The sequence below is a fragment of the Rousettus aegyptiacus genome, unplaced genomic scaffold (genome assembly GCF_014176215.1).
Source record: "Rousettus aegyptiacus isolate mRouAeg1 unplaced genomic scaffold, mRouAeg1.p scaffold_m13_p_13, whole genome shotgun sequence".
NCBI lineage: Eukaryota > Metazoa > Chordata > Mammalia > Chiroptera > Pteropodidae > Rousettus > Rousettus aegyptiacus.
The window spans coordinates 29,581,913-29,602,163 of NW_023416288.1; the positions used below are offsets into that span (position 1 = coordinate 29,581,913).

At 43.1% G+C, this 20,251-nt stretch overlaps 1 protein-coding gene and 1 long non-coding RNA gene across 7 annotated transcripts in view; one reads left to right on the forward strand and one right to left on the reverse strand.

Annotated features, from left to right (window-relative positions):
• Positions 1-7,109: 7,109 nt before the first annotated feature.
• Positions 7,110-9,344, reverse strand: TWIST1 (twist family bHLH transcription factor 1). Its single transcript, XM_016139450.2, has 2 exons — positions 8,281-9,344; positions 7,110-7,775 (listed from the first exon to the last, which is right to left on the reverse strand). The coding sequence occupies exon 1, from the start codon at positions 9,328-9,330 to the stop codon at positions 8,323-8,325; it is 1,008 nt and encodes a 335-aa protein (XP_015994936.2). The 5' UTR covers positions 9,331-9,344; the 3' UTR covers positions 7,110-7,775; positions 8,281-8,322.
• Positions 9,345-9,601: 257 nt separating this feature from the next.
• Positions 9,602-20,251, forward strand: part of LOC107507991 — a 112,598-nt gene continuing 101,948 nt past the window's right edge. For 2 of the 6 annotated variants that reach the window (XR_004953922.1, XR_004953918.1), the window contains exons 1-3: positions 9,602-9,695; positions 11,426-11,482; positions 12,610-14,872. This is a non-coding gene — a long non-coding RNA (uncharacterized LOC107507991). Of the gene's footprint in view, positions 9,696-11,425; positions 11,483-12,609; positions 14,873-17,629; positions 18,714-20,251 lie in introns of those variants that run through there. The other 4 variants (XR_004953920.1, XR_004953919.1, XR_001596240.2 and 1 more) reach the window with 4 other exon arrangements.

A 20,251-nucleotide genomic window follows, 5' to 3' on the forward strand; every position in this document is an offset into this window, starting at 1 on the left:
CAACAAAAAGCATCGGGCAGGGGCATTTGAGAGCCAAGGCAGGCAGATTTGGGGCACGCCTTCCCCTTGGTGCCACATGTGTTGGGGACCTAAGAAGGGCTCCGGCCAGGGGCCAGGAGAGGTAGCTCCCGAAATGCGGGTACCGCCTTAGGAAGGGAGAAGGTGAAGCCCTCTCAGTCAAGTCCCCGGGGGCCTGGCTTTGCTCAGAGAAGGGACCAGAAGGCGGGATGCGGAGGACAGAGCCAGTCCGCGGTTGTTGTTGGGCCGGGACTCACCAGAACGAGCACTTAGCTTAATTGGGGAAGGAAGGCTGCGGCAGGAAAGGGGGAAAGGGGATCACATTACGGAACCTCCTAGTCCCTAATAGGTAAAGGAAAAGCGGAGTCTCAGAAGCGGTTATTAATAGAGTGTGTGTGTGTGTGTGTGTGTGTGTGTGTGTGTGTTAGTAGTATTTCATTAAAACCATATCCTGAAACAAAGAGTTGTTCTTTCATGTTTCTTTGCTTTGTTATTACTCCGACAGGAGTTCTAAAAACAGGATTTTCCAAATCAAAGGATCCCTGGAGTCGTCTGCCCCTTCCCAGCCCCCCTTTCCTTCGCCAAACTGCTCTTGGTATCATTATCCCTGTACGGAGTCTTATACTCTTGATTTAGCCAGAGGACATTTAATAGCTGACTGGATTAAATATTGCAGACTCCAGCTTGGGCTATTTGAAAATCCGGGTCGTGGACTGTGCCTAACATCAGAGAAGGAAAGCTGATCTATCAGATGTGTTTTAAGTTTCACTCAGTCGGGGCCTAGAGAAAAGGAAGAGGAAGGATTCTCTGCTCCAGGTCTCTTTTATATGTTACAAAGTTAGAAGTTTTAAAAGGTGTGTGTTGATGGGGGGTAGCAAAAGAAGTCAAGGGTAGAATGAGGCCAGAGGCAACCTTAGCAAGAGGCTAACAGAAATTTCCTTCTGTCATCATGCGAAAAGGGGATTTATAACATTTTAAAGAGTGCTTCCCTGGAAGGAAGGCTTCTCTGCCCCAGGAATAGAACACTGATGTAGAGGTGCATCAACAGACCTCGCTGAAGGGTTCATTGTCTTTGCTAAACTGGCAGTACTGAAATGGTCTCTGTTAGCTGCATGTTGGCTTTCGACAATAGTAACAATGCTTAGATTGGTGTTAAGTTTCAGGAACAAAAGAGGAAAAGAAATGTAAACTTTTGTCCAGTTCTCTGTTTGGAAATGGAGATCTGGAAGCCCCAAAGGAAAGCTTTATGTAACAGAGTCAAGGTGTTGGGGTCTAACCCAACATTCATCTAGGTGGGAGGGGCAGGAGCTGAGGTCTTTGTCCAGTATGCTTTGGGGGTTATCACCAGATATGATATTCAACCAAAGGTAATAAATCAAAGTTAAGTTCTCCCTGGATGGTTGGGTGGGTATTTAGATTAAATGCCACAGAGAGAAAAGATGTGTCTATGTGGTCTTGTGCATTTTAAAACTGTCACCCCTTAAAGTGAATGTGATCACTTAGAATATATTTCAATTCTGACCATGCCTTTGGAAACCTACAGAGTAATAAGATAAACTCTGACAGTAAATTCAGATTTAATATCGTGGAAGGAAATACTCCAACGTCCCAACTTTTAAATTTTGTTTAGAGAGCTGTATGGGTGGCTATATAATAACTATAAGCCAGGTGCAATGTCAATTTAACAGTGACTTAGGAATAGCATTGCATTTAAATTTTAAAAAGAGCCACAGCAGTTCATTTAATGTACAGTCTTGAAGGTGTTGTGAACAAACACTTAAAAGCTTAATATGCTCAGAAACCCAGGCAGCACCACACGTTACTATTCACAGTAACCTCTTTGAACACATCTCTTAAATACAGAGAAAAGAATTAGACTGTCTTCCACATCTGGACAACTACTAACTCATTTTAATTTTGTTTATAAACTGAGCTTCTTTCTTGCACAGAGGGGGAAAAAAAGCCTCCTATCTATACAAGTCATTAAAAAAAAAATCCTTTTCAATCAAATCGATGATTTAACTTAAAAACCCCTACCCCACGGGCAGCTGGGATCCCTGGAGCGCTGGGTCCCCGCCCCAGATGGGTGGGATCAGCGCTCATCTTTCAGCCCATCCGAGCATCTTGCAGGTTTAGGCTCTGTCAGGCCTGGCATTCCTTCGCTCTTCTTATCACTCTCTACCCCTTCAAAAGGCAATTGATTAGTTTCAGCTTTTCCAAACCGAGATCCGATACGTTTCTCTGGATCAAACGTCTTTGAGAAGTCAAGAGGGAAAGGTGGGGGATGGGGAATGAGAAGAAGGAAACGTAAGAGGGAGAAATTTGCCCTTCGCCCCCACCCTCAGCACCCAAGGCACCTAGGAGACCGGGGTGCTGGGCAAGGGATGAGATTGTGACTTCTCCTGAAAGAGGCGCTTAACAATTTAAGATGTCTCTTCCTTTCCCAGAAGCAAATATTTAAAGGAGAAAATAGATAACTAGAAAAGGAGGTTGGTGATTTATGCCTGGATTTCCCTCTGAGTTTTTGCTTCCCTCGTATTTACAGGCGTGGCCCCATTTGCAAGTTATACATCTGTTCTCTTCACGTGACATTTCATAAAAGCCCTAACATTGGGGCAAGATAAACTTCCTTCAGGTACCTGCTTAACTTTTCACTTGTCATACTCGCGTCACCCGCGGCGCGTCCCTTTCCCCCTCCCGCCTGCCGCAGTGGCTGGGTCTGGGGCGCGCTTTGTTCCATAACCCCATGCTCTGGCTTTCCGCCCCAGGTGACCCCACCTCGCCCCCCTCCCAGAGCCAACCTCTGCCAGGGCCTGTTTCTTTGGCAGATCCACATCCTTACGTCTCCCGCCTCTGGCTCCACTCTGCAAGTCAAGGAGGGCACCATGTTGAATCCAAGGAGAAAAGTCGTATTTTGTTCGATTCCGGCTTCAGACCAAAAAGAAAACAAAACAAAACAAAACAACTACCTAATAAGCTACACTCAAACTTGCACTTAGATCCGACAGTCTTGTACACATTTCTCTACTCCTCAGTGAAATGAGAAAAGGGAGCGGCTCATGTTGACGGTTGTCTTTTCACTGAGCATTCGCTCTATCTACTAGATGTTTAAACTGCATGTTTTACAGAAATCTAATTTCACTCGCTTGCCATCTCCCCTCCCCCAAGAAGGCTGCCTTCTGGGACGAACTTTTTTTCTTTCCCTAATCTGGAATTTTGTTCCACTGGCTTCAGCCTGCATCGCACGCTGAAGACACATCCACAAACTTTGGAGGGGGAACAAAAAAAAAAAAATAGAAGGAAAAGAAAATAGTCCACGTAAACAAGCAAGACGGCCGTTCGAGGCCTTCGCTGTAGCAAACCCCAAACGATCTCATTGCAGGGCGCCCACGAAATCCCAGCTGTAATTGAGTGTTTTCTTTGAGGTTTTCTGACCATGTGCTTTTTACCATGGTTACCATGACTCTGATAGGAGAAGCGGGATATTCATCCTTTCCCCGAGGCTTATCTCCTTGGCCCTTATAAAGGAGACTATAAAAGGGGGAAATTTTGTGCCAGTGATTTTAACCTGCCCCACCTTCCAGTGACCTGCCACATGCTCCTTCTTACTTTATAGACATCTGGGAATTCCATACATGCCTTAAACTCCAATTACACACCTTCTTCAAAGGACACGTGCTTTGATTTGCTGAGAACATTAAGTGGGCTCACGTTCTGGGGCCTTGGGACAAAAGCGAACGGAAAATGTATCCCAAGGCCTATTTAGTGGGTCTGTCTTTTGCTGTTCAGTTAGTAAGAATAATTAATGAATCTTTTTGCATTTTCAAGGGCTGGGTTTCGAGGTTTCAGGGAAATAGTGGGGTTGCGGCTTTGAGAAATTACGAGGAAACCGAGTTCTCCTTCCACTTTCCCTGGTGCTGGGGGTGGGGCGAGCTTTACGACACACAGGCCGAAAATTCTGGAAAAGTGGCCCCCGGGGATCCCCCTCCCAACCCCCGTGTGTTGCTAATGCGGGCCTGTCTCTGGAAATTTGAGGTTGGGCCTTCGCCTGAATCTGTTGGGGCTGCTCTCCTCCCTAGTGCTGACACTTGGAGCCGCCGCCTTTGCGCTGCGGCCAGACGCGGGGCCCCGGGCGGTGCACGCAGTCCGAGGAGGGCACAGACACGGTCGCTGTCCCCACGGTGCGGGCCTGGCCGCCACCCACGCAGGGGAGTCTGGGCCCGCATCCCCTCAAGTGCCCGCCGCAGGTGAGAGTCCCGCTACCCACCGAGTTCTGTTTGGGTTTCCGTGGCGTTTGTTCCCCGCAGGTTTGTATGTTTTTCTTCAAATTACAGATGCAGGGAAAACCGCCTGACATCATGAGAGCGGGACAAACGCTCACTTTGAAGGATTCCTGGGCAGGACTTCAAGTGAAATCATATGCCTGAGAAGAACTTGATACCGGTCTAGAGAAAATAACCAGTTCCGAGTTTGCCAAACCGTGGAATGTGCAAAATGCTCGACTTTTTTGCAAGAGGCCAAGTGTCCCTTAAAAAGCTCCATTATGAATAGATGAGCCTGAGGACCGAAGGAGCAAGAAGCTGTGCCGTTGTTGAGTGTGGGAAAAAAAGTACACACATCGTGTGAGTTTCTGCTATTTAACGTTAGTTTATAATATGTTACACTTTGGGAAGGGTACTTGCAACTGTGCATGAATTATCATCTGTGCGTGTGCTTAGCAAGTGTGTGCACGAAGAAGAAACGTGTGCATATGGTAACGAAAACTTGCTCCTTTCTTATGACTGAAGGCTATCAATCCAAAGACATTAAGAGCAAGATAAAAAAAAAAATTATGTGCACAGTAAAGGAAACATTTTTACTCAGTTGTTTAGATTACACCCCCAGACAATTTAGTACAATACTTTCCCTCCAGTGATACATTCTGGCTAAAGGATTCAGACTCTCAGGTCCAGCCACCACATTAAAGTCCCACTTCTAAAAAATAAAAATAATAATAAAAAAAAACAAATTCCCTCTTCTGAAACAGGTTAATCAAAGGATCCTTTAAATAAGAACAGCGAAAATGAAACAGAATACAATGTAATGTGAAATAATGGTAGGAAAAAAACACAGGTGGCTTTATTTCTATTCTAAAATATTAGCATTGTCATGTGTATTGGGATGGGGGAGGTTAAGAATTCAGAAATAGTCTATAACTTGAAAACTGTATTCTAATAGTTGATTTTCCACCGTGAATTCTTCTCAAAGTAAAACTACTTATCACCTTTCTTTCACTCATTTATCTGAAAATCTAGGGGAAAATATTACCGTCAGTTTAGTGTTTAGTATTACTCAACATAATGTGGCATTCGCTTTTCTCGTGTTTTTTTTCTTATGAGAAAGGTAGAGATAAAACACACACACACAAAAGGGAAAAAAAAAAGCAAATGGAAGGCTGCCTTATTTTTTTTTTAAATTTCTAGTTTTTATATCATCAGAGTTAAGATAGAGATTACCTCCTCAGCAATGATGGTCAGCTCCATCCTGATGTACGTCAAGAAATCTGAAATATCAAATAGTCAAACCAAGCTAGTGAACAAGGAGATTCCTCCATGGACAATTTAGAAAATGGAGGTGGTTAGATGAATCACACACAAAAAGAGAATTACCATCTTAAAGCTCTCCCTCATCCTTCTAGGGCTCCCCCTTACATTTCTGCTGTACACACACACACACACACACACACACACACACACACACTCCACAAATACACCCACACATAATCACTTCCCACCTTGTTATTTGGTATAGGACTAACAAAATCCAAAAGTTAATTCCCCAAGCCTTCACTAATCTTTTAACATAAGTAAATGCTACAGGCTTTTTATCATAAATGTGGTTTAAAATAATCACAGTAATAAATTTACAATATTGCTAAGTCAGCATTCTGTCACGATGTGTGGAGAGGGAAACAAAAACCTTCAGGCAACATAATAACCTCGACCTGAGCTGAGCAAACAATATGTTTGCATTCATAATTTGCCACAGTTATTGTCTGAATTAGGCAGCAAAATTATTTTCCAGTTTGAAAGTGTTCCTATTTACACTTGAATGCAGTGAATTGGATGTAAAAGTTGAGAACTAAGTGATACAAACTCACTATTTCTGATGTTAATTGTAAAAGCCAGTATTTTCCCGTCCCAAAATAACCAGAATGAAAAAAAAAAAAATCAAGCACCATTTGTCCCAGTTGTTTTAAATGTCTTGATCAGATTTTGTAATATATATAAATAAAATTATATATAACTAGCCAGGGAAAAAATCCCTGTAATTTTGGATAAAATATATTTGCTAATGAACTGACTAGGAAATGAATAGTTATAACATTTAAAATTGTACTTGTTCGAATAGTTACGGAGGATACTGAAAGTTCAGATTCTTTGTTAATTGTATTTTACTCCATAGTTGTATGTTCATTATATATAAAAAGGCAGCAGGTTTCCCAAATGAGTAACATCAAAATGGGAATATGTTCTTAACTTTGGCTTTTCTTTTCGTCAAACATAACATTAAATGTCATTTTCATTCATGAAAGAAGAGTTAAGCAAATTAGTTTACAAATGGAATTCTCTTTCCTGCTCAATTAAACTGTATTATTTTTCTATGCATTTGTATTCATTTGTGTGTATATAATTTTAGTAACAGAAATGAACCTATTTAAAAGTCCTGACAAGAAGTGAAGGGTATGACAAAAACACACAGAAAATAATAATGGCTTCATACTATTTATTTTGTATTTTAACTGTCTTACAGTTGCCTTCTCAAAATATGAGAGGTGAATAACAAATTGATGTTTTGTTGTTTGAGGACCTGATAAGAGATGAAGGAGAGATGCTTCTGAACCCACTGAACACCAAACTGGAATAATAATAAAGCTGTCTTTCTAAATAACATGCCTGTACCTGTCAGTAGCTAGTTTATTTGAGTTTTTCACTGCTTTGTTTATATTAGTACCCCCTCCCTCCTGGGTGCCTCCAGAGTTAAACAAGCAGGTATTTACCTCCAACTTAATCCTGAGCTTTAAAAATATAGACCAAACTCTAAGGTTCTTAAAATTTTCAATCATATTTATTTATTGCAGAAAAATAATATACAAAGATATTTACAAAACAATCATAAAAATATGAATGCATTTAGACACCGGATCTATTTGCATTTTACCGTGGGTCATCAATAAATAAATAGAATGTTGTTTTTTGTATTTTAAGTTTTTTTTTCCCTCAGAGGAAGAACGAAAAAAAAAAAAGGAATTAACTGACTGTGATTTTGCAAGTCAGTTTGATCCCAGTATTTTTATTTCTAAAGGTGTTCTTAATATTCCTCTGATTTGTACCATTTTAAAATGGAGAAAAGTCCATAATGATGCCTTTCCTTTCAGTGGCTGATTGGCACGACCTCTTGAGAATGCATGCATGAAAAAATAATAATAAAAATAACATTCTTCGTCAAAAAAAAAAAAAGGGAACACAAACAACTGTTCAGACTTCTATCAGAATGTGGAGGTGTGAGGATGGTGCCGCTGCCCGTCTGGGAATCACTGTCCACGGGCCTGTCTCGCTTTCTCTTTTAAAAGTGCGCCCCACGCCCTGTTTCTTTGGATTTGGGTTCTGCTCTTGTAATTTCCAAGAAAATCTTTGGTATATATATATTTATTTTTAGTTATCCAGCTCCAGAGTCTCTAGACTGTCCATTTTCTCCTTCTCTGGAAACAATGACATCTGCAAAAACCCAAAAGGGGTAAAGTTGGTTATTGTTTAGGTCTCAGTGGCTGTTTTCTAAGACTAGTGAGCACTGTTCTTATCACTACCACCGAGAAATTACGCTGAACAACCTGGAAGGATTTCAGCCCAAGGGCAAGAGGAAGTGGGTGGGCGGAAAGTAGGAGGAGGTGGAATTTGGAGACGGTGGTTCTAAGGAGAATGAAAACTTTAAAGCCAAAAGAAAGGGAGGAGCTGGCAAGACTGTCTTTACCCGTGACCTTTGACTCTCAGTCTTCCCTCCTGTCACGCACACTCACGCACATGCACACCCCTCACAAGGGCGCAGCCCTCTCTCCCTGGCCGGACCGAACTGCCTCCAGGGACGCTCCGGGGAGGAGGTGGCGGAATGAGGTTGGGAGGAAAGCTGGGAGGGAAGGAAGGCGAGGTGGGCAGGAACCCGCGGCCTGGCCGTCAGTCCTTTGCCACCTGAGCGGCGAAGGGGCGCAGAGGCGCCGGTCCTTACCTAGGTCTCCGGCCCTGCCGAGGGGGTGGGGAGCTCCGCCTGCTAGTGGGACGCGGACATGGACCAGGCCCCCTCCATCCTCCAGACCGAGAAGGCGTAGCTGAGCCGCTCGTGGGCCACATAGCTGCAGCTTGCCATCTTGGAGTCCAGCTCGTCACTCTGGAGGACCTGGTAGAGGAAGTCGATGTACCTGGCCGCCAGCTTGAGGGTCTGGATCTTGCTCAGCTTGTCCGAGGGCAGCGTGGGGATGATCTTCCGCAGCGCGGCGAACGCCTCGTTCAGCGACTGCGTGCGCTGGCGCTCCCGCACGTTGGCCATGACCCGCTGCGTCTGCAGCTCCTCGTAGGACTGCGGACTGCCGCCGCCGCTGCTGCTGCCGCCGCCGCCCGCGCCGCCGCCGCCGCAGCCCGCAGACTTCTTGCCGCGCTTACCCTGGGCCGGGCTGCCGGGCTCGTCGCCGCCTCCGACGCCCCCGCCCGCGGCCCCGCCGGGCCCCGAGCCGCCGCCTGCGCTGCGCCGGCTGCTACGCCGCTTGCGCCCCCCGCGCTTGCCGCTCGGGGGCTGCTGCCGGTCCGGCTCCTCCTCGCTGTTGCTCAGGCTGTCGTCGGCCGGCGAGACTGGAGAGCTGGACACGTCCTGCATCATCTCTCGGGCGGCAACGTGCGGCCTCGCAGGCCCGGGGCAGAGGGGCGGCCCGGGGAAGAGGAGGAGAGCGGGGCGCCTCAGCCCGCCAGCTTCCCCCCGCGCGCGGCGCCGGCCCGGGCGGTGCGGCCCGCCGAGGAGCGAGCGGGAGGAGGGACGGGGAGGATCTCCGCGGGGAGGGCGCGCGGGGGAGGCGGGGAGGGAGGCGGGAGGGGGAGGGGACGGTGTGGATGGCCCCGAGGTCCAAAAAGAAGTCGCCCAACGGCCGCACGCACGGCCCGCTCGGCCTCCTGGAAACGCTGCCGGTGCCGGCGAGCCCGCGAGGTGCCTGGGAGTTGGACGAAAGCTGCAGACTTGGAGGCTCTTATACCTCCGTGCAGGCGGAAAGTTTGGGGGCAGCAGTGTCATTGGCCTGACGTGGGGAGGAGGGACTTTTCGAAGTTTTATAGGAAAGTTTCCGCTTTCCAGCCCCCCTTCTCCGTCCCCACCCCCCTTCCTCGGGGTCTAACAATTCGTCCTCCCAAACCATTCAAAACCGACCTGGCCCCGGAGGCCGGCCCCTCTGCCCGCCTCTTTGCTGCCCTCCCCCTTCCCTCCCCGCCGCCCTCCGCCCGCGGGCGCGGGGCGATTTCCTTTCGCGCCGGAGCGCGCGCGGGCCGCGCCCCCGCACCCGAGCGCAGCCCGGGGGAGCGGTCGGAGCGAACCGTCGTGGCCGCGGTGCATGTCCCTCCCGGAGTGGCCGTGACAGCAGCGACGGCAGCAGCTTCTACGCAGTGGGTGATGTCTCATTTCGCCCCAGTACCCTCTAGGTCCCTGGGGCCCGGTTGGGGATTGCTGGGGCGGGGGAAAAGGCAAGAAAACTGGCAACCGCGGAGCCCACCCAATGGTCAGGTAGATTGGCTCCTGAAGTCCCAAGGGCCAAACCGCCGCGGCTGGCTCTGAGGTCGTGGGCGTTTCCGAAGACGTGGCCGCGCCGCGGGGACTGCAGATTTGCTCCCCGGCCTGCTCTCTCACCCCTCCCCGAGAAGCATCTGGCCGCCTTCTTCCCTCTACCGTGACCCAAACTAAAGCTTTCCAACACCCAGATAGACTACACCTCTGAAGGTGCTAGAAAGAGGCAGAAGTTCATTCCCCCGCGGAAGGCAGTCAGTCCTGTCCTTGGAGGAGGCAAGAGGGCCGGAGGGGGATAGCGTAGAGTCCTCGCCAAGGCCCTGATCGCCTGAGCTGCCAGCCAGAGGTTGAAGACCCTGTGGCCATTTCGTTCCCACCCCACTCCGAAAGGAGGCCCTGCGTTGTGACCTCTAAAGGGTCGGCTCGTAAGGGAGTGATATGGGGGTTCGACATCGCTGCCAGCTGTGAGAGCCCCCTCCCCCATCCCATCCTAGGAGATGGAGTGGGCAATTATGCTTCGTGCGCCCCGAAGGCATTCCAATTACTTGAACACTTTTACATTTTAAGCATTACTATCCAATAAGTTAACAACGAAGAACCCCCTCAAAAAGGGTGTTAATGCAGGTCTGGCAGATGGGAAGCAACAAAAGTTGGTGAGCTGGGGAGAAGGGAAGGGAAGCCGCCGTGGAAGAGAAGCCCATCTTTGCAATGCTAGAATTTTTTTTTTCTCTCTCTCTCTCTTTTTGGAACGATTTAGGATAGAATAACCGTTTCATGTTCATGCCTTACGTTGCAAAGCAAACTAGAGGTTAAAAGCCGTAGTCGGTTGAGGTGGGGGTGTCAGATTGGAGGGACGCGGGAGTTGTGTGCCCTGTGTTCGGGTCCTCTGCGCTGGCCGAAGTCACTTCACCCCTCTCCTCAGTCCGGTCTTGCAAAACGCAGCGAAGCACCCCTTTCTTGGCCAGACAGAGGGGTCGTGGCCGAGGGCGTCTGGAGGAGGAGGCGGGAGCCCTGGGCGACGCGCGGGCAAGCCACGTGGTTGTGCCCCGCTGAGGCTCTCACAGCTTGGGTCCGGGAAACTCCGGGGTCTGGAGAGGTTAGGGCCGGCTGAAGGGCTCAACCTTCTGGGGAACGTGAGGGTAAGAGGCATCTCTCCCGTGGGGGGGCGAAGGGCCGCTTGCAGGATTTGTCTACCGCGATTTTTACGAATATTCAGAAACAATGACCACAGCGTGCCAACTGGTCTGCTTCGTGAGTCGCTGCCATATGTTAAAATTTAAGCCTGTCTGAAAATCAAATTGTACTTGACCTCCACTTAATAGTATGCAGGCAGATCTCTTTAAAACAAAGCACTCTGATTAGTCACCCTTGTGTTTGCATCTTCTGCTTGTAGGACTTTATCTCTTGGAAGCAGTTAGAGAATAAGGCAGAAATTCTGCCTCGCTCTCTACCTAGTATTCTCTCTTGGAAATCTGAATTGCAGAGTATTCCGCAATTCTTACTTGAACATGGCTGCAGAATTCTTGCAAATGTTCCACCTTTACTTATCTCGTTTTTATTTTTAAACATCAATCTTCAATCTTAATTTTTTTTGTTTTTGTTTTCTCTTTAGCCGAATTCTCAAAAATAAGGAGATCGAATAATTGGACTCTTTCCTTTGTGGCCATGGGTAAGCAAGACAGGAAAGTGTGGGCAAAGTGTAAAGGAAACCTTACCTGACCAAGGGGAATAGGGGTTGGGGGAGGGGGATGGAAATGGGGGCGGAGAAACTGGAGGAGAAACCGAGTCCCTGACAGCGCAGCAGCCAGGGATCACTAGCCAGCTCGACTTGCTAAGTCATCAATCTCCACGACTAGTACTTAAACAAGTGAGCCCAGCCCTTCTCCCGCACTAAACTTCTAGGGGATGAAGAATTTCTGGCCATTCAGTACAGGGCTCTCCAGGACTGAGGTGTCGCTGTAAGTGACAGACTTTCTAGAAGAGGGTTTAAAATGAATGACATAACCAGAGCAATCTTAGCACAGAATCTTTCTGACAAAGTCACAATGAATGACTTTAGATATGAGAAGAACTTTCCCTTACCTCTTGGAAGGAGTGGAGGCTGAGGTTGAGAGGCTTTCTGAGTGTTCAAATGTTGCTTTTTGAGCAGAAGGTTGTAGCTTGACAAATGAATTATCTCTCAAAATGTCTGGGGTTTGATATATCCCTACTTTGCAAACTACAGCGTTTCCTGTCTGGGTTGTCCCACTCTGCTCATCTATCGTCGTATCCTACCTAACATTTTATGGAACAGTTTTCTCACCCACTCTTACTAGGGCAGGAATGAGGCAGGGTCCTTTTCTATGTGCCGAATAGCCATGTTGTATATACAACAATAATGATAACTTCCAAAATATTCAGTTTAACATACGAAAGCTTAGTTCTAAAAGCCTAATTGTGGGCTCTTAAAAACAGTCTTAGAAAATTTCCCTTTGGGGCTGAACTCAGCCTGACTTGAAAGACATCAGTGGAGGACTTCCTTCTTTGGGAATACTGGATTAATTGGAATTAAATCATTTCATCTACTTATAAAATAGATTTCCTGAAAAAAATTTAACTGAAAATGAAAAAGTTTTTCCTTTTTTACTAGATGGTTTAAAATGAGCTTTGTTTTCCAACTGCAAACTTGGCATGTTTGCAGTCCTTCCTGAGGAATGTGTGCTGTGTTAAAAATTGAAAAAAAAAATACAAGTAACAGAGTTAGGAATCTCATACTGAGTATCTACAATAAGTATGTACATATCTGTATCTTTACAGTTTGAATATGCACTGGCATTCTCTTAGCAAGTCATTTACAGATACTTTCAGAGAAGAAAAAGAAACACCCACACTTTATGGAAATGTTCGCAAGCTGGTAAATTTTGGAGTTCGGGCTTGCACAAAAGGTGAGTACTTGAATCTGTGTCTACTCTTTCTGTCTTTGGATAACCTACCACCTGTTTGTTGGCTTAGGGTCCTGTGAAATAATTTCTCTGAGTTGTATGAATGAAGCACAGGAGCATTCACACAGAAGGGGGCGCAAATTGGAAAAGGCTGCAATGCAGTGGATCTTGGTCAAGATTGTACATCTTTAGGTTAAATCTTGTTTTGAACACCCTACAGGGATTTAAATGAGAGAATTTTATCGAAGTGGAATATAAAGTTTGTGTCAGCGCAAGTGACTTTGGTAAACTGTCAAAGCAGATTCCTTCTCAGTGACACAGTTAGCCTTGATGATGTTTGAACATCTTGTGCTAAATCTTGGGTATTCTCTTTTAATGATAGGTTAATTCGTGAATTTAACTTTTAACCTTTCTCTTTCCGAATTTCTTTCAGCGTGGGAAATTAAAGTTATAAGGAATGAAAATTCGAAGCTTTCAATCTAGAAATAAAACGAAAAAGTATAAAGCATAAGAAATTGAGTTGCTAGGAACACCTCAAGTGAGCAAATAAAATTTTCAAATAAATGTTTTTCAAATATCTGGCATTCTGCACTCGAAGTGAGGATGAGATAAAGAACATAACTTGGCAAACTTGCAGGGAAAGAAGAATCGGAGTGTGGAAAAGTATGGAATTTTGAAGAGCCTTTTTCCTGCTTTATTAGTTTATCGAACGTGCAGACTCAAGTCCGTTTTCCATCTTTGCTGCCAAAGACTTTGTTACACTCTTATTTATTTCAAAGAATTGCTGCAATAATTGAAGAAATAACATGAGAAATTTATAATTATTCATAGAGGTTTTTATCATGGCTACGATCTTCCTGTATAGTAAGCATTTTACTTCCTTTTTAATCATCTGATAATCGACACTTTAAGTATAAATCAAATTACTTACATTAATTTTTTTCCAGCTAAAGTTTCCTTTCTAATTACTCACAACTTTCACCTCTCTTTACTTCAAAGGATTTCCTTTTTTTTCAAATGGCTTTTCCTAAAGCCTTAAATCCTATATCTATTGTTTAGATTGATTCATTCTGCAGAAAACATGTTGTTTTTGCCAGTGACCACAAGAGGACACAATTTCCCAGAGAACTTTGTTTAAAAAGAAGCTTATGGAAGAGGAAAGCTCACAAAATAGCAAAAACACTACAGAGTCAATAAATATCATTTTGGAGATGTCTAGTTGATTTATGTCACTTTTATTAATTTTTAAAAACAAACATGAGTTGGCATTCAAGCTTTAGATTTTTTGGAAAAATTAATATCTTTTTATTGTAGAACATAAAAGCATATATTTATAAGCATATACTATAAAATATTACCATTTTAAGGGAAAATTTTTTTACATGCAGACTTTTTTTACAAAACAGCATTTTGTACAAAGGGAAAATGTTCATTTTACATCAGCAGAATTTAGTACAAAATTCTCACTGACTAGGGATTTTATTTTCTTAATTTTAGAGCCGTGTTTTGCAATAAAAAGAGTTTTTTTAAAAAAAAATATATGACAATTACAAAATGCCTTTGAAAGTTTGAATTTTTAGTTTGGGCATTTGGGATATCTTTGCATTAAAAAATTACATGGAGATTATCTTTTAAGAGATGTCAATTCTAATACGGTAGGTGAAGATTGAAAATTATTTTCCAAGATATAGAAAAATAGGATATTTTAAGTATACTGACTTCTCCAGAGTTATACACAATTTTCGATTTAATTTAAAATCACCTTCCTCTTTCTTACTACTTTCTCTCAAAAAGGTTTCAGGATATCTGATTGCTTTGTAAATTAAAGTAAATTAAAATGAATTACGTCTTGATATTTTTTCTGGAAGAATTTTATAGTTCTGATGGAGCTCCATGACGGCCAGGCTGGGCAATTTCTGTTTCTGTCGGAATTCAATGCTTTTGCTTTACATTTGTGTCTTCTTGCAGATATATTCGTAATAACATTCTCTGAGAGCCTGCTGGAGGGACTGAGCAGTGGACCAAAAGATGTGGAGAAAGAAGATAAAAAGATGAGAGAGAGGACAGTAAAAATGAGGAGGAGATGACAAGAGACAGAGCAGAATGTGGAGAGAGGGCGAAAGAGGGAGTTGGAGCAAGTAAGCAAACAGGAGAATCGGTAGAGAAAAAGAATAAGGCTTGATTTGTAGGGAGGGAAAGGGCTTAAATGACAAGAGAGGGAAAAAAATTGATGCACTTATTGGAAAATAGAAAAGCACCAGGAGTATTTGCCTCAGTTTCTGCTCAAAGAGATTGTTGCAAGTAGCCGCCTGTCCCTGGTTAAGGCATTTAGTTTTAAAAATTCCTGTTGCTATCAGCAAAGCCATAAAAAAAAGTAAGGAACAGGGTGGAAGGCTATGAAACTTAATTAAAGTTGATGTGCATCTAATAGGCATACTCTATCCAGAATTAGAGCAAAGATGGTAATATGTTGTCATTCCTGGATCTCAAGATGGTAACGGGGAAGACATCTAGGGAAATACTGACACTATTACTCTTTGAAAACTGCAGTGGACCGTGATAGGATTTCCGAAATCTTATGTGGTTGCTAAGACTCCTGGCTCGTTCATTATTTTCCATTTGACCTTCAAAATGGAGGTCAAGCTGGGTTTTTTTCCCCCATGGTTAGTCAGGTTCAATGCCTCTGCCCTCTCCACCTCAGATTCCTCAGGGAAAGACATAGCTGTAAGTGATGAGTCTTTTTCCCACTCACCCCTACTAAAGACCTTGAGAGATTGTAAGGTTCTGCTCTGGTTCTGCCTAATGGTGCATGCAAGAGACCTGAATTCTGGTTTTGGTTAGCACCAATTAATTGCCAATAACTAATTTATTGATTCTTTTGTAAGTTAACAAAAATGCTCCAAAGTCTTTAATTAGGTGCTTTGAGTAAGAAGATTTAGTCTCTGATATCAAGGATGTCACAGTGTAATGAGAAATAAAACATGAAAACAGTTTTGTAATATGGAGAGCCAAATGCTGTGATAGATGTTGTCAAGGAGTGCCAAGGAAGGGCACGGGACCTGGTCCAGGTGACAGGGTAGCTTTGCATATTGGGACATTTCCTCTCTGCCATGGTAGGCGCCAAAACACTTCCAGGAAGCCTGTCTCAGAGAGAAACACGGAAAGCCCTGCAGGCCAAATTAAGATGCACATGCCATATGGTTTATTGGGTCAATTTGAAACATGCAGTAAAAAAGAGAAATATGTGCAGTAAGTTAGGTTAATATATTAAGATTGGTTGCAAACAGGCAGGAAGGACTGTGCTACCCAGATTCTGTGATACACAGGTACCCAATGTTCTGTCCCTCCCTCCTTTCCTTCTTTCCTCCTTCCCTCCTTCCCTCCCTCTTTATCTCTTTCTTTCTCTTTTCCTTGTTCTTCCTCCCTCTCTCTCTCTCCATTTCCCTCCCTCTTCCTCTCTCCCTCCCTTCCTCTCTCCTTCTCCATTAGCCTTCCTTGCTGATAGTGTGGTTAAGAGCGAGTGATGATGGAGGGTGACTGGAGCTAAAAAGCAGTTGCTCTCTTAGGCACTGGGCAACTAACTACTCTTGTCCACAGCTGGGCTTGACACTTATCCCACTGAGCAGCTATGTATTCGGTCTTTCTGTCCTGACCAGAGGACAGATGGGCCAGCTTGGATGTCACCAACACAGAGCCTATTTAAGATCTCGTGAATATGAGTGCTTCATGAATATGGAGTTCCCAGAGAATTTCATGATTGTTTGATGCTCCCAAAGTCTTTCTGTCCCTTCCAACTTACTTTACTGATGTCTAAGATGTCTCTGGTTACTTATTTCCATACTTAATGTCATCTATCCTCCTTGTACTTCAGGAAAACTACTTATTACTTCAGCTTTAGTCCTGAAAGATGAATAGTGGTTAACCAGCTGAGAAGTAGAAAGGGTAGGAGGGAAGAAAGACATTGGGAGTGGCATGGGCGAGGGCGTGGAGACATGAGTATACATGGCCTTTTCAGAGACCTGTAAGGTGTTTTGCATGGCTGGAGGTGGAATGGGTGGGGGAGCAGCCAGAAATGATACCGAGTCCCGACCACAGTAACTTGGTGTGCCTTGCTAAGGAGTTTGGGTTTTATTCTAAATACGATCAGAAAACTAACGAATGTTAAGCAGGGAAAATACATGACCAGACTTATATTTCAGAAATACCAGTCTATGGACAAACAGCGCAGGGAATAAATTAGACAGTCATGTGATTAAGTTCAGGAAGTTTCGCATCAACCCACAGTATACCTAATGTAACTACATGAATTAACTTATGAGAACTCGCACCGTTACCCACTGTGGGGATGTGGAAAGGATAATATAAGGTTGAGAGAAAATGACTGGATTTAGGGAGATTTGGGGGCATCAGTTCCTAATCTGTAAAATGAAGTAAGTGGATAGATAATGGGAAAGAGTTGAAAAATGTGTAAACTTAAAAGGATTTTAGAAATTATCTGGTCTGACTAGTCGGTTTTATAGATGAAAAAATTTTCTCTATGACTGCTCATGACTCTAAGATTTGGCAATATCTGGAACCTAAAAGCATTTTCCTAAGTGATGAGAATGAGTTTCCTTCTAATACTGGAAACCGTGTGTGGCCAACTGTGAGCCTAAACTTTTATGCCAAAAATGAGTAAAATAGGCAGTGAAGCGGTTTGAAGGGGCTCCCTCCAAAAACCACCTTATACTTCCCATAGTCATGCCTTAAATCTGTCACTGTTAACTCATTAAGTTGGGGCCTGGCATTGTCCTCCCTGGGCTCCTTTTTTGAGATGGCAAAGTCCCCAAGGTGAGGTAACATATTAGGTCACTAACACCTTTGAGTGAATTAGATTGTGTGATGTTTTTCTCAAGACAGGAGGGGCTTAGGGAAGCCGAAGGACACTGGCATACATTGGAGAGATCGGACTGAAAGGCCGGGAGAATCGTGAAGCAAGGAATGGCTATGGTACTAGGGCCCTTGCAGTTTTCCAAGTAGCGACCTTGGCCTGACACCCTGGGCCTGTTGGAGCCTTCCGTCCCTGTGACTCAGTGTGGCAGAAGCTGTCCAGTTCCGCCTTTGGGATTCAATTCCGATAGAGCGCAATGAAATAACGGGGAAGCAAGAGCCAACTGGCCTTGTTTCCTCATTTCGATTTCTGTCAAGGTCTTAGAACCTTGATACATGTCCATCACATAAGGGATATCCTCTTTCACTCTTAGATGTGAGGTAAGAGCAAACAGTAATTCACAGTTTCTTCATTTTAACTATAATGGGCCTGTTTATGTAGTTAGGTCCAAGAATAGAAATATTTCTGAGGAACATGAAGTGTATATAATGACTGAGAAAACAAAAATATCCACCAATGGTCATAAGCAACCTTAATGCGATTTTAATTTTACAGCCAAGTTTTTGGACTGGGGAGAAACATTGTTAAAAATACCCTCACGAGAAATACAAAGATATTAATTCTGAAGCATATCAGTGGGCTTAGAATATCTGAAGAGCAGATATTACAAATGAATTATATTTAATTTATTTTTTTAACTGCCATGCTCTAAAATAGACTATAGTCTGATATACCTGTTAGGAAAAGTAAACTCTACCTCTAGAATGTAACATGTATTCACTATTATTTTCATTATATTGATTCTTAAATGAAAGTTGAGCATCCAGATATTTTACAACTTCAATAAAATATTTCGCAATACTTTGTTTAACATATACTTTCAATTAGAATTTCGTGGCAAACTTTGGTAAGGCAGAGTGACTATCAGATTTTATATGGGACTGCGTTGAATAGAAACAGCAATCACAAGTGTGCTTCAGTTACTGTCATTTCCTAGAATTAATAGGTATGGAAGAGGGTCATAGTGGAGTAATTCCATAGAATGAAAGCAGAATAACAATAGGAATCTACGTAATTTCCCTAGATTAAATTAGATGATCATTTTACTTTATTATAAACTTTTGGAAACATTACAACTGCAGAACTAGAGAAACGGTTTTCTCAGCCCACCCTCTCCTCTGCCCAAGCAACCCTGAGGTCTGCTGTCTCCACCAGACTGACAGACTGAGCATTCACCCAGTTGCAGGAAGTTACTTAGGTCTGCTTCATAAGAACAAATGCCAAAAGAATGTTGTCCAAGAAGTTCAGCTGCCCAGCCACAGTCACATTTACACATTAAGAACAAGTGTGGAAGGAGTTAGAGAATACCATTTTGTCCTCGCAACAAAAGCAACAAAAGGTCAAATGTATTCTTAGCTTACTGAGAAAAACTTCAGAACTGTGATAAGCAATGATACAGCAATCTAAGTCTAATCAATTGTTATAAAAATGGAAACAAGTAATTAAAAAGCAAAACAAGAAGTTAGTAAAACATCTTATAAAATATTCATGTATATTTATAAATACACTTATTTCTAGAAAAAGATTTGGGGTAGGTGACATATATAGAAAAAAGTCAGCAGGAAGGCATTAAAAATAAGATAAATTAATCAAAATAAAACAAGGATATAAAATAAAACTTACCTAAGTTAGCAGCAGAATATATATTTAATGTCCTATGTATTTTCAATGATTTATAGCTTATATTTAAGAAGCCTGGGATTCCAGGAAGCTAGTTGTCTTTTGATTCTATGTATTTTTTAATGGTGGATCAGATACTAGGCTCTAATAAGTCTAATATACAATGTGAACAAATATCACAAACAATTGTAAGATCCACAGGGTCCATGAGGAAACACACACACACACACACACACACACACCAGGAGAAGTCCAACTATACCTAGTACTATGACTTGATAGAAGTTTTTCCTCTTAGGTTCATTGGAGAAGGAAGTATTGAGCATCATGAGGGACAATATCCTTGACCATATTTGTATATTAAATATACAATAAATTTCATAGAGCTATTTTTTTTAAATAATGTCATTTAATGTAGATTTATGGCCCTATGGTAGCAAAAAGTAATTTACTAAAAATAATTTTACTGAAGGCTAATTTCTTTTTGATTATGTGGTTTAATTTTGTTATAGATTTTTTAGTATCTTGGATAATATATGTACTTCTGGCTGTCTTTACTAAATATTGTCTCCCCTAGCTTGAAATATTAAAAGTTATTGAGAAGTTGTTTTTGAAATTTGATAGTAAAATGCAGTAATCTAGACTACCAGTGAAGTCATACTTTTTTGAGAAAACCATTGAGTCCAAAAAATTCTTAAATAGAAGATATATGCTTAATGCAAAAGCCCTTAGTTGGAGGCAAGGATGTAACAATTAACAATTATCATCTTCTAGAATTTAGTATTATTAGCCCAAATCTGTATTGTCAAAGAGAAAATCATGGCAGACAGATAAACTAAAAGTAAATTTCCTATAATTAAAAAATTTCAATTTGGATAAGATATATTTTAACAGCGTTTATTGAAAAATTTTGTCGCATTCAAATTTGTACTGCTCATACTGTCATAAACGAAAATAACTGAGTGTT

What these genes read in the sequence shown, in the direction of transcription:
- TWIST1 (XM_016139450.2), bottom strand. Translation starts at nt 9,330, where the DNA reads ATGACACTGCTGCCCCCAAACTTTCCGCCTGCACGGAGGTATAAGAGC.